The sequence below is a fragment of the Oncorhynchus kisutch genome, linkage group LG10, assembly GCF_002021735.2.
Source record: "Oncorhynchus kisutch isolate 150728-3 linkage group LG10, Okis_V2, whole genome shotgun sequence".
NCBI classification, from domain to species: domain Eukaryota; kingdom Metazoa; phylum Chordata; class Actinopteri; order Salmoniformes; family Salmonidae; genus Oncorhynchus; species Oncorhynchus kisutch.
In genome coordinates, this window is record NC_034183.2 from 18,735,360 (window position 1) to 18,749,930 (window position 14,571).

The window sequence follows — 14,571 nt, forward strand, 5'->3', positions numbered from 1 at the left end:
ATTTGTTATTGACGTTTCATAATCGCACTAAAATGTATATTATTTTGGCTCCAATTCAAATATATGTATCTGTCATTGTACAGTACAATAATTAGTTATAGTAATGATTATTTAATGCAAACAATACAAGCAGAGACTGTTTTAAAAATGGTGACGTTTCATATGGTATTAATTTGTAGATGTCCATCATCCATCATCCACATATGTTACATATTGCAATGTGTACAATACAGTATGTTACGAATTCCAATTTGTTGTAAATAAAGTTAGCTAACTGCCTAATGCTAACGTTAGCTAGGTGGCTAACAATAGCTAGGCTAAGGGTTAAGAGTTAGGTTAAAGGGTTAAGGTTAGGGTTATCTTACATGCTAAGTAGTTGCAAAGTAGCTCAAATGCTAAGGATCCGTGATGCCTTTCCACTTTATACACCTACCAGCCCAACCAGCATACATCTGTTTTTGCCTTAAGTAACCTTCTGTCTTATATAACCATGGTGAACGTAACATATACAAATTTGAGTATCCCGGATTTACTTTTACTATGTTACGTCTAGTATATGAGACCAGGCTGAGACAGCAAACTTTAAGGATGAGACTGCATAACTTATCAGTGGAATTAATAGAATAAAAACGGGAGAGGGAATAGTGAGACCTCCCCACACTACATCATATGGCAGCTCTGATCTAGCCAGAAGGCACTGCGCGAATACAGGTAGGCCTATGTAGAAAAGTGGCAAATATTTCAACAAGCAGCAAGAAGACATACAGTGCATTTGGAAAGTATTCAAACCCCTTGACTTTTTCCACATTTTGTTACGTTATGGCCTTATTCTAAAATGGATTACATAAAACATTTTAATCATCAAACTACACACAATACCCCATAATTGCAAAGCAAAAACATATATATATACAAAAAAATGTATGTATTAAAAATAAGAAACTGAAATATCACATTTACGTACAGTACCAGTCAAATGTTTGGACACACTTACTCATTCAAGGGTTTTTCTTTATGTTTACTATTTTCTACATTGTAGAATAACAATGAACCAACTATGGAATAACAAAAATGGAATCATGTAGTAACCAAAAAAGTGTTAAACTTAGATTCTTCAAAGTAGCCTCCCTTTGCCTTGATGACAGTTTTGCACACTCTTGGCATTCTCTCAACCAGCTTCACCTGTTTTTTTTTTAAGGAGTCTTGAAGGAGTTCTAAAATATGCTGAGCAGTTGTTGGCTGCTTTTCCTTTACACTGCAGTCCAACTCATCCCAAGCCATCTCAATTGAGTTGAGGTCGGATGCCAGGTCATCTGATGCAGCACTCCATCACTCTATTTCTTGGTCAAATCACTGTATTTCTTGTCCAGCGTGGAGGTGTGTTGGGTCATCGTCCTGTTGAAAAACGAATGAGCGCAAACACAATGGGATGGCGTATCATTGCAGAGTGTCACCGGCAAAGCACCCCCACACCATCACACCTCCTCCTCCATGTTTCACGGTGGGAAAATCATCCGTACACCTACTCTGCGTCTCACGAAGACATGGCGGTTGGAACTTAAAATCTAAAATTTGCACTCATTAGACCAAAGGACAGATTTCCACCAATCTAATGTCCATTGCTCGTGTTTCTTGGCCCAAGCAAGTATCTTCTTATTTTTTTAATGTCCTTTAGTAGTGGTTTATTTGCAGCAATTCAACCATGAAGGCCTGATTCACAAAGTCTCCTCTGAACAGTTAATGTTGAGATATGTCTGTTACTTGAACTCTGTACTTTGTTGAAGCACCTTTGGCACTGCAATTTCTGAGGCTGGTAACTAATGAACTTATCCTTTGCCGCAGAGGTAACTCTAGGTCTTCCTTTCCTGAGAGCCAATTTCATCATAGCGCTTGAAGGTTTTTGCTACTGCACTTGAAGAAACTTTTCATATTGACTGACCTTCATGTCTTAAAGTAATGATGGACTGTCATTTCTCTTTGCTCATTTGAGCTGTTATTTTACCAAATAGGGCTATCTTCTGTATACCACCTCTACCTTGTCACAACATAACTGACTGGCTCAAACACATTAAGAAGGAAAAAAAATCCACAAATTAACTTTTAACAAGGCACTCCTGTTAATTGAAATGCATTCCGGGTGACTACCTCATGATGTTGTTTGAGAGAATGCCAAGAGTGTGCAAAGCTGTCATCAAAGCAAAGGGTGGCTACTTTGAAGAATCTCAAATCTCAAATATATGTTGATATGTTTAACACTTTTTTGGTTACTACATGATTCCATATGTGTTATTTCATAGTTTGATGTCTTCACTATTACTCTACAATGTTGATAATAGTGACAATAAAGAAAAACCATTGAATGAGTAGGTGTGTCCAAACTTTTGACTGGTACTGTAAGTATTGAGACCCTTTACTCAGTACTTTGTTGAAGCACCTTTGGCACCGATTTCAGCCACGAGTGTTCTTGGGTATGACGCAACAAGCTCGGTACACCTATATTTGGTGAGTTTCTCCCATTCTTCTCTGCAGATCCTTTCAAACTTTGTCCGGTTGGACAGCTACTTTCAGGTCTCTCCAGAGATGTTCAATCGGGTTCAAGTCCGGGCTCTCGCTGGGAAACTCAAGAACATTCAGAGACTTGTCCCGAAGCCACTCCTGCCTTGTCTTGGCTGTGTGCGTAGGATTATTGTCCTGTTGGAAGGTGAACCTTTCCCCCAGTCTAAGGTCCTGAGCGGTCTGTAGCAGGTTTTCAAGGATCTCTCTGAACTTTGCTCCACTCATCTTTCCCTTGATCTTGACTATTCTCTCAGTCCCTGCCGCTGACAAAACATTCCCACAGCATGACACTGCCACCACCATGCTTCAGTGTAGGGATGGTGCCAGGTTTCCTCCAGTCGTGACGCTTGGCATTCAGGCCAAATAGTTCAATCTTGCTTTCATAACACCAGAGAATCTTGTTTCTCATGGTCTTAAGAGTCCTTTAGGTGCCTTTTGGCAAACTCCAAGTGGGCTGTCATGTGCCTTTTACTGAGGAGTGGCTTCTGTCTGTTCTCTCTACCATAATGGCCTACTTGGTGGAGTGCTGCAGATATGACTGTCCTTCTGGAAGGTTCTCCCATCTCCACAGAGGAACTCTGGAGCTCTGTCAGAGTGGCCGGTCGGGTTCTTGGTCACCTCCCTGAACAAGGCCCTTCTCCCCCGATTGATATTTTTGGCCAGGAGGCTAGCTCTAGGAAGAGTCTTGGTGGTTCCAAACTTCTTCCATTTAAGAATGATGGAGGCCACTGTGTTTTTGGGGACCTTCAATGCTGCAGACATTGTTTGGTACCCTTTCCCAGATCTGTGTCTCGACACAATCCTGTCTCGGAGCTCTACGGATAATTCCTTCAACCTCATGGCTAGGTTTTTGCTCTGACATGCACTGTCAACTGTGGAACCTTATATAGACAGGTGTGTGTCTTTCCAAATCATGTCTAATCAGTTGAATTTAACACAGGTGGACTCCAATCAAGTTGTAGAAACATCTCAAGGGTGATCAATGGAAACAGTATGCACCTGAGCTAATTTCGAGTCTCAGCTCAAAAGGTCTGAATTCTTATGTAAATAAGGTATTTCAGTTGTTGTTGTTTTTTAAAATACATTTACAAAAACATTTTTTTGCCTGATTCCACTTTGTCATTATGGGGTATTGTGATGTCATTATGGGGTATTGTGATGTCATTATGGGGTATTGTGTGTAGATTGTTGATTACAAAAATGTATTTAATCATTTTTATAATAAGGCTGTAACGTAACAAAATATGGAAAAAGTCAAGGGGTTTGAATACTTGCACTGTATATGTTACAAACAGGGTGCTTAATTGAATTGGGGTATTTTTTTTATATGAAACATACAGTAATATACAAAATTCTCCCAACATTTGCAGGACAATGTAAACCACACCAATTTAATCTTTAGGATGCTGAAGCGCAGGAATGTTTATCATATTGTTATTTTTCCCAGAACACAAAAGTAGTTATTTTATTATTAGTATTCAATGAAGGTCTGATGCTAAAGGTGCAGTGCATTCAGGTCCAGGATCAGTTGCCAAAAGTTGTTGAACATTGCAGATAGAAATGCAATGAAGAGCTGACATGATTCTCTGTTCTACATGTTGTTGTACATATATTCAGAATGAAGTGAACCTCTCTCCAGTGACGATGCTGTAGATTACGCTTCTTCCAGCAGAGGGCTGCAAATGTAAACTATTGGGACTGTTGGCAATGGGACATTGAGTGAGGGAATGATCTATGGAGCCAGTGAACTAGCGTGACATAGTGCCAAACCACAGATAGACAGGCAGATGTTGATATTAACTTTAAATCAGCCCGATGACGGATCAGAAATTAGTGTGTAAAGGATGTCACGCTGTTTGCTTAGCAAGTACCACTTTCTCACGATTTGGTCCATACCTGGCGCAAACTCATGACCTCTGCCTTGCTAGCACACGTGACCGTCCTCCTGAAAAGTCAGCGCCGTGCGAAATGCTAGTTATTCGCTGGCGCAAATCGGGACACTTCAGGCTGAGAAGTATATTTCACACATCCCGTGCTACGTTAGCACCCTAAATCCCAATACGAATTTTCTTCTGTAGTGTGGAAAGAGAATAATGATTATGTGTTAGGCAGCTGCACAGTGCTAATACGGATGTTGACTACAGGATGTGCTAGGAACCTGCACAAAGTGCTAAGAGGGATGATTAAACAGTTTTGCCTATTACTGGTTCAAAAAACCTCTTCCAAAATATACAAAATACTGCTATCATAATCAAATACACATTTTACAAATATTCAAGAACAGTGTAATCTTCACATAATTTCTGATCCTATTCTAATTAATCTGCAGAACGCAAATGATGTCAGCCCATGTGATTGGGCACAGAAGGCCCTCTAGCACAGCCTAGCTCCATTCCATTGTGACCTCTCTTCCAGCATCCAAGGTCTCTGTCACATTAGCATTTTCCTGCATATCTCTGAGACTTGGGTCCTGATGAGAAACACTGTCACTGCTGGTCACCAGGCTTCCCACTGCTTTCCTAAGCCTAAAAGAGGAAACTGATCAAATACACTGCACGCTTGCCCTTCATAAATTGTTTAGAAAGCACAGAAAGGGAAAATCTCTGTGCCAGGCAATCTGTGTCTGATAATAATTAAATTACTGGGTATTACCAGTTAGGACATTTTCCTTAGAATTATCCACATAAAATCTGACTTACAACATATTATGATCAACCACAATAGCTTTTAAAGATTACAAAATGCACTGGGGGTACAAAACATTAAGAACACATGCCTAATATTGAGTTGCAATCAGACAATGATGACTTAACAAAGGTTATATAGCAAGTAATTTAGAAACTGAGACAACAAATCTGAACACCCAACAACAACAATATACATACACAAAACGTTTTGTATACATTTTCAGATGGGGTGCAGTCTGAGGGCATGTCACTATTGCTAAATACACCACCATCTGATCCCACAGCAAATTGTGTCTGGTTTTGTTTGTGATAACTCACCTGTACACCAGGTTTATATATTTTTCACTTCGTCATTCAGGGTACTTTACGTAACAAATCCATTTGAAAAATGGAACTAGTCAAATTTGTAGCAGCATTTAATGCTGTTGAATGACAGATGAGCTTGGACGTCTCCTGTAATGTAGTTTGCATTTGGAGTCATTCTGTATGGTTTTAGCTTGGGAGTGTACAATATAAAATACTGTTAAGCAGGGCGTAATTTGAGCGAGCCGGCACCTCTCAGTTTTTGACTGCTTCTTTCCAGAACCCATTTATCGGGATCCGGTACCTCTCATGGCATGACAAATAATTCTCACTGTTTGAAATGTAAAAATCCTAATAAAAGCTGTCAGAGTTAATTCAAGTTCTCCTTTGTAATTCTCCTGAATGCCCCCTTAAAAATGTCATGTTAAAACGTGCCTAATATTCTAAGAATTGATTTGTGTTGGCCAGCGGGGGTTTATGGTTGGTGCAACACTGTATCCTTTATACACCAACGCATGGCCATAGCTGCGGTGAGAGAGAGAAGACAGCATCTATCCCTCACATAACTAGAATGAGATTCACTTTCTATGAGCTCTCTCCCTCTCCCTGTTCTGATAGACATGAGCCTCTCAACTCTCATCTCTCCAGAGTTGCACTTCATCATTTATTTCCTTTTTAGCCCAAACAACTACCTCTTTCCCAACTGTATTTAATTTTAATTAATTAATTTATTTTGCTCCTTTGCACCCCATTATTTTTTTATTTCTACTTTGCACATTCTTCCATTGCAAAACTACCATTCCAGTATTTTACTTGCTATATTGTATTTACTTTGCCATCATGGCCTTTTTTGCCTTTACCTCCCTTCTCACCTCATTTGCTCACATTGTATATAGACTTGTTTATACTGCATTATTGACTGTATGTTTGTTTTTACTCCATGTGTAACTCTGTGTCGTTTTATCTGTCGAACTGCTTTGCTTTATCTTGGCCAGGTCGCAATTGTAAATGAGAACTTGTTCTCAACTTGCCTACCTGGTTAAATAAAGGTAAAATAAATAAATAAAAAAATAAATAAAAAAATAGAATCATATACGCAGGAGGGGTGCTGAAGGTGCCACAGCACCCATGATGAATTCAAATACATTTGCCAAAGTAATAGAATTACCTCCATGTTCAGAAATAAATGACATAATTCTGAATACTACATCAGGAGTTGGACTATAATTTAGCTACAGAGAATCAATATCTCTTTTTTTTTTTTTTTTTTAAATAGCCTTGCTGTGGATTGTGTGTAGCCCAATCACAAGGCATGCTGAGAGTCAGGAACGCGAGGCAAATCTGTCAGTGAACAGCATGCAGCCAAAACAGGCCTTTCGCAATATTTAAAATGCAATCGCGAGAAAACACAGGTTGGAAATGAAAGGGATCCTGCCGAAAAGACTATACTAATCTGATTGTAGGCTACCAAGTTATCAACTTCCAAATAGGCCTATTAAGCAAACAGCATTGTCTTACAAAGTAAAACGAGAGCGACAAGCTTTTGGCACGAGCGCATCGGCCATGTCCATGAGTGAGCTGCTCATCATTGGTTGAGTCAGTGAAACTGGAAGCTTTTTATGACTATATTTTCCTCCTCATATTGTACAATATGTGTCTCCACAAACCTAGGCCTAGGCTACTGATGGATTCAAGACAAGGTCGTTTTTCTTGATCTCAGATTCTCAGTTTGTCAGTGTCAAAGTAGCCTGACAATTTCATAATTTGTGAGGTATAAAAAATATTCTGCTAGTCTCCAGTCATCTAAAATGATGTAGAATTGCATGAAATATAAAAGGCCACATTTTTCCCGGACCCTAGACTACAAATGTTTGCCCCATGTTTGCCCCATGTGTGCAACTTCTACAGGCGCCTCTACTATACTGCTCTATGCCAGTAAGCAAAAGCGGTGATAATGCATGCAATGCTTTAATATAAAGGTCATTTTTTCCATGCGTTCCCATACCTCGGAGCCCCAGGTCACCCTCTCCTTTTAAGAACCTTAAAAGGGGAGGGTGCACTGCAGAGAGACAGATGGAGCTGTGCAGGGGTGTTGTGTTTTGAATCTTAACAGTCAATGGGATTTAGTGACATCTTTAACTATCATCCAGACTCATCTACACAAGATAAACCACAATACACAAATAGCAAATGAGAGAAAATGTGTCTGTACCAAATCCATTTACCTATTTACTTTTTGTTGATACAGACATTTACAAATACAAAACAAAGTTTTAGTACATTGTCTTAGATCACCTAATGTGTTGATTTCTGAACCAATAGGGATCCGAATCATAAAGTCCAAAGTTATTATTGTGTCCCCATCTGAGTCTACTAGTAAACAGAGTGACCCGTTTTCTGATTCAAATCATCTTCATGTTGAACTTGCGGGCCCCTCCTTGTCCGCCGCTGGCTGCAGGGCCGTCCACCTTTCTGAAAGAGTACTCAACTGAGAAGTTATTCTTGTGCTGTCCCCGGCCCTGGCTCCATGCGAACAGCATCAGGAAACAGAAAACCACCACGCCAAGGAACAAGCAACACCCCATGGCTGTGGATATCAGGATTGTCTTGAGGTCCAAGGTGAACTTGAGGAAGACCTTGGTGTCGTTCAGATTGGTCTCGTTGAGGTCACCTGTGTAGTATGTGCGGTTGGCCATGAGAGCAGCGTCCAGAGGCAGTGAACTCACGGTCAGCGTGGCAAAGTAGGTGGCATTGCCCCCAGCGTTGCTGGCAATGCAGATGTAGGTGCCGGTGTCGGTCAGCTGGGCGTAGCGAATCTCCAACGTTCCCTCGGGTAGGACGGTGACACGTCCAGTACTCTTGGTAGTGATCCGGCGGCGCTGGGGAGATACCCAGAAGATGATAGGTGTGGGCTCACCCTCCGCCCGGCACACAAAAGACACCACCTGGCCCTCCCTGGCAGTCACTGGCTGCAGCTTCCTGTTGCGTATCTTGGGCTTCTGGCAGGTAAAGTGGTCGAAGAGGGCAGAGTCTGAGAATGCGCTGAGGGCCCTGCCCTGCACCTCCATGGGGCCTGCACACACTGGGGACTTCCCTTCAAAGTTGAGGGTCTTCCTGCGCTGGAGGATCCAGAGCAGGCGGCAGTCACAGGACAGAGGGTTCCCATCCACACGCAGCGTCTCCAGGGTATTGACGGACTGGAAGGCACCCTCCTCCAGGGTTACCAGGGCGTTAGTGGACAGGTTGAGCAGGTGGATCTGCCGAAGGCCGCCGAGGGCATATGGCTGCACCATCATCAGGTTGGTGTTGACCAGGTGCAGCTCCTTTAGACGTACCAAGTCCCTCAGGGCCCAGGACTCCAGCACAGAGATGGGGTTGTATGAGAGATTGAGGCTGATGAGGTGGGGCAGGCTGCGCAGGGCGGCCGTGGGCACAGAGGTGATGTTGGTGTTGGTGATCGACAGCCAGGACAGGTTAAGGCCCTGGAGGCTGTGGGGGGAGATGTGCTCCAGGAAAGGCCAGTGGTCGATCTCCAGCCCCCGCAGCCCGCCCAGTTTACGGAAGTTCTGGTCCTCCAGGGAGGAGATGCTGAGGTAGCGCAGGCGCAGAGTGACCAGGCTGCGGAGGTAGGACAGGGACTGGCTGGAGATGGAGGTCAGGTTACACCTCTCAATGGTGAGCTCCCTCAGACCCACCAGGCCCAGGAAGGCCTTGTTGGAGATGTAGACCAGGTCGTTGTCACCAACCTCCAGGTTCCTCAGGCTTTTCAGGTCCTGGAAGGTGAAGTCCAACAGGATGACAATCTTGTTCCCGCTCAGGTCCAGTGTGGTGAGGTTGGTGAGGCGTGAGAAGGCGCCCATGGGGACCAGTTTGAGCTGATTCCCCCTCAGCGACAGCACCCTCAGGCTCTGCAGGCTGGAGAAAGCGTTGGGTTCCAGGACGGTGATGATGTTCTCACTCAGGTCCAGATCCTCCAGCCGAGGGAAGGAGAGGAGGTCGCCATGCTCCACCCAGCGAAGCCTGTTCCCACTCAGGTCCAGCAGACGTGTGTCCGAGGAGATGCCGTCGGGGAAGGCAGACAGGCGCTTGCCCTGGCATGCCACAGACTTGAGCTTGGCCATGCACTCACAGCGCTGGGGACAGCCTTGGCTCTGAGTGGAGGCCACAGTAGTCAGCAGCAACAGTAGCAGGCCAGGCCACCCCAGGCCTGGAACGGCTGCCATGTACCCTCACTACCTTTGCACCACTGGGGCTGGATCACTGCACCAGACACCTGTCCACAGAGACCAAGAGAGAGAATGAAACAGACAAAGACAAATCAGTGCATGTATATCCCCTCCAACAGTTGAGATCAAACCCTGTAAATTAGTAGAATTACAATTACTGGTTTTAATTAACTTCGCACTGAAGTACAATTACAGCTAGTGCTCTGAGTCAAGTCTCAGAGGGTTACACACCATGGGAAACCCGGTCTGAGTTCCTAGTAAATTATTATTCTGTTTAGAGGAAGGACCCCAGAAGATAATGAGTGAAAAGTTAATTTACTCATCATAAATAGGTCAGAAACAATGGTGTGATCTAAAGATCTAAAGATCACACCAAGACTCTGTCTAACTGACTCATACCCTGTTTGTCATGCCTCCATGCTCCAACATCAAGCAATACCGCTGGGCAGAAAATCTAGTGTTCAATCCGGGAGCGAGTGTTATAGTGTTCAATTGACTCTTTAGTGTAGCTCTCAGGCAACGTCACCCATCACACAAGGCTACGACCCAGCGCACAACACTATAATACTTCCATTACATCTCCATATTGTCTCTCTGAAGCTTGAAAGAACTCTGCCTGGATCTCATATAACAGACCACTCCACAGGATAATGACCACCTGCATCAGAGCGTTAATCCCTTCCTCAATCCATCATTTTCTCCAGTTTATACCTTTGACATGAAACATCCCAGGATTAACGCGTTCCATAACATCATATTCATTAAATGGTGGGCTTACGAAGGAGTAAATGTATTAAAACCCCATGAGACCTGTCACTCCCATTAGTTCATGCATGAGGAAGTCCCCAAGCCATGTGTTCTGTGTGTCACCCGAGCACACAGATACTCTACTTACTACAGGCCATAAATGAACACAGTGAAATCATGAACAGAGGAGCATGCCCTAGAATGGTTAAACATAGCAACGCCTCATGAAATATGCACTCTACACAGTGTGCCATAAATGTATGAATCAATTAGACAGAAATGCTGCTAAAGTCCCAGATTAATGTCATTTCCTTTGGGGGGTTATTAGTAAGAATTCTGAGAACTCTAACACTGTGTTATAGTCTCCTCCCCTCTGACACAATATGTTATGCACACACCCAACCCCCTCACACCTTCACACACACAACACAGAGTGTGATCAGAGAGGACCCGTGACACTCAAGAGGAAACAGAAACGGTCTGAGGAATTTCCAGTCCCACGGATGATTTAAACATTATTTTCATGTTCCTAAGATCTACACGCTCTGATTTAAATTGATCTTGAGCCATAGGAATAAGTATACCCATTAGTCGACCTGTCACAGCCTAAAACTAGCTGATAATAATGTCTTCTGATCAGTTTAAAGGGATAAATGCATTTGTACAGTACAGCTTTGAAGAGACACAGGAAATGCATGTCAGGCATATTTAGGAAATGCAAATGCTATCGATTTCAATGATTTATTTTGCCAGGCTTAAGGACCACACAACGCAATCTAATTGCCCTTTAAATGTTACAGTATCTTCCTGGAAAGCCCATACAAGGTCCTTTTGAGCAAAATAAAATGATGGCCTACTTGATGGTCTTGTTAGCATATCTTTCTATGGGCCCTGTGTGATTTTCAAATTCATCAAATTTAAGCCGCAGAGGTATTGAATAAACAATGGGAGTGTAATATCATATGGCAATTCCCCAGACATGGGTCGATGTAAAAACGAATGAATAATATATTAAGTCATTGTACTTATGGGGGGCACACAGCCAAGAACAATAGTTCTCCCATTTCTCCTAAAGAGACCATACTATACTGTACAGCGCCAGCCAGATGAACACAGACCGTGGAGTGGGTGGATACAGTGACCCTGAACTCATCAGTTCTCTGGCCGGAGCGAATTACCTAGCAGCCCCCGAAAACACCCAGAGAGATTCTGGCAACGTGTGGCTTTTCAGCTCCAAAGTACCAAGCACAGGTTAGCAACAGAGACAGATTTAGAATATAGAGGGGGTTGTGTTGCACCCCTCTATCTTTGCAACACTATATTCACCTCAGCCTCGTTTGTTCGCTCCTCCTCGTTCACCTGTGTTTGCATAACAGCTATTAGCGGACAAAGTGGATGGCAAATTCAGAAAATGTGTAGATGAGAAGAGCCGTTTACCAAATGATGTCTGTCCTTATTTACAGTTACCAATTCAGAGTTATGGATTTGAAGGGCTGACCTGAGGGCCTGTAATGTGAGGCCTCCACATGATGAAACATGAGGGACATTAAGAGAGGACAGGGCAGAAGTTCTGCCAAACAAGACAAACGTAAACATGTCATCCCCCATGAATGATTGAGTGTGCATTTGGAAAATGTAGTGGAGTAAAAGTAAAACTTGTCAAAAATATAAATAGTAAAGTAAAGTACAGAGACCACAAAATATGACTTAAGTAGTTGTCATGGCCTGACCATAGAGAGCCCTTGGTTCTCTATGGTGTTTAGGTCAGAGCGTGACTAGGGGGGTGTTCTAGTAATTTTGTTTCTATGTTTTGGGATTGAGTATGGTTCCCAATAAGAGGCAGCTGATTATCGTTGTCTCTAATTGGGGATCATACTTAAGGATATGTGGGTGTTGGATACTGCTTAGAGGTAGCAAGGAAGAGGTGTGGGTGTGTGTAGCGCTCTCCAGCAGGCAGCACATCTAATCTCTCCAGCAGGCAGCACATCTAATCTCTCCAGCAGGCAGCACATCATCTAATCTCTCCAGCAGGCAGCACATCATCTAATCTCTCCAGCAGGCAGCACATCATCTAATCTCTCCAGCAGGCAGCACATCTAATCTCTCCAGCAGGCAGCACATTATCTAATCTCTCTAGCAGGCAGCACATCTAATCTCTCCAGCAGGCAGCACATCATCTAATCTCTCCAGCAGGCAGCACATCTAATCTCTCCAGCAGGCAGCACATTATCTAATCTCTCTAGCAGGCAGCACATCTAATCTCTCCAGCGTTTCCACTGCAAGTGATAGACTCACATCGATTTCAGCTCCACCACCATACCCACTCACACTTTACATAAGCATGTCCTCCTCAGTCTAAAACACAGTACTTCTCTCTGAGGTTCCATCATCAGAAGTAGTAATACCCAGCCAGCATGGGGAAGCCCGTGGGCACTTGGCATAGTAGGCCAGCATGAAAATCGATTCTCTGGATGGGCTCTATTTCCCAGACTTCCCCTCTACCTTCCACCTCATAGTCCTATGATGGATCACTGCTGCAATACCAGTCTGGGCCTTGGGCCCTCCACAGCAGCCAAGGACACGCAGCCACCACTGGAGGACAGCAGGCCAGGAGTGGTATGGGGAACCACTGTGGACATTATGGTGACAGGGCAGGTCGGAGGAGATGGACAAGGAGGTAAATAGAAAACGTAAGTGTGTTTTTGTTCTCAGGCGATATGCAAGTACTGTGACTGATGATGGCCGCTGTCTGCTCTATAATGGATGTCGTATTATGTTCATGTGTTCTTCGGGCTTTATAGAGGGACTAAGAGGTACTGTTAAGATGATTTATAGAGGGACTAAGAGGTACTGTATAGAGGATTTATAGAGTGACTAAGAGGTACTGTTTAGATGATTTATAGAGGGACTAAGATGTACTGTATGTAGGCTTTATAGAGGGACTAAGAGGTACTGTATAGAGGCTTTATAGAGGGACTAAGATGTACTGTATAGAGGCTTTATAGAGGGACTAAGAGGTACTGTATAGAGGCTTTATAGAGGAACTGAGGTACTGTATAGAGGCTTTATAGAGGAGTAAGAGGTACTGTATAGAGGCTTTATAGAGGGACTAAGGTACTGTATAGAGGCTTTATAGAGGGACTAAGATGTACTGTATAGAGGCTTTATAGAGGGACTAAGATGTACTGTATAGAGGCTTTATAGAGGGACTAAGGTACTGTATAGAGGCTTTATAGAGGGACTAAGATGTACTGTATAGAGGCTTTATAGAGGGACTAAGATGTACTGTATAGAGGCTTTATAGAGGAACTGAGGTACTGTATAGAGGCTTTATAGAGGGACTAAGATGTACTGTATAGAGGCTTTATAGAGGGACTAAGATGTACTGTATAGAGGCTTTATAGAGGGACTAAGGTACTGTATAGAGGCTTTATAGAGGGACTAAGATGTACTGTATAGAGGCTTTATAGAGGAGTAAGAGGTACTGTATAGAGGCTTTATAGAGGAACTGAGGTACTGTATAGAGGCTTTATAGAGGAGTAAGAGGTACTGTATAGAGGCTTTATAGAGGGACTAAGATGTACTGTATAGAGGCTTTATAGAGGAACTGAGGTACTGTATAGAGGCTTTATAGAGGAGTAAGAGGTACTGTATAGATGCTTTATAGAGGAACTGAGGTACTGTATAGAGGCTTTATAGAGGAGTAAGAGGTGCTTTATAGAGGCTTTATAGAGGGACTAAGGTACTGTATAGAGGCTTTATAGAGGGACTAAGGTACTGTATAGAGGCTTTATAGAGGGACTAAGATGTACTGTATAGAGGCTTTATAGAGGAGTAAGAGGTACTGTATAGAGGCTTTATAGAGGAGTAAGAGGTACTGTATAGAGGCTTTATAGAGGAACTAAGGTACTGTATAGAGGCTTTATAGAGGGACTAAGGTACTGTATAGAGGCTTTATAGAGGAGTAAGAGGTACTGTATAGAGGATTTATAGAGGAGTAAGAGGTACTGTATAGAGGCTTTATAGAGGAGTAAGAGGTACTGTATAGAGGC

The 14,571-nt window shown here is 43.0% G+C and overlaps 1 protein-coding gene across 1 annotated transcript in view; it reads right to left on the bottom strand.

Moving 5' to 3' along the window:
* Positions 1–6,279: 6,279 nt before the first annotated feature.
* The window catches only part of LOC109898768 (leucine-rich repeat and immunoglobulin-like domain-containing nogo receptor-interacting protein 3), a 51,239-nt gene continuing 42,947 nt past the window's right edge, over positions 6,280–14,571 (bottom strand). Inside the window, exon 2 of the mRNA XM_031833250.1 lies at positions 6,280–9,819. Coding sequence (XP_031689110.1) covers positions 7,949–9,769 — 1,821 coding nt within the window. The 5' untranslated portion in view covers positions 9,770–9,819 and the 3' untranslated portion in view covers positions 6,280–7,948. The remainder of the gene's footprint in view (positions 9,820–14,571) is intronic.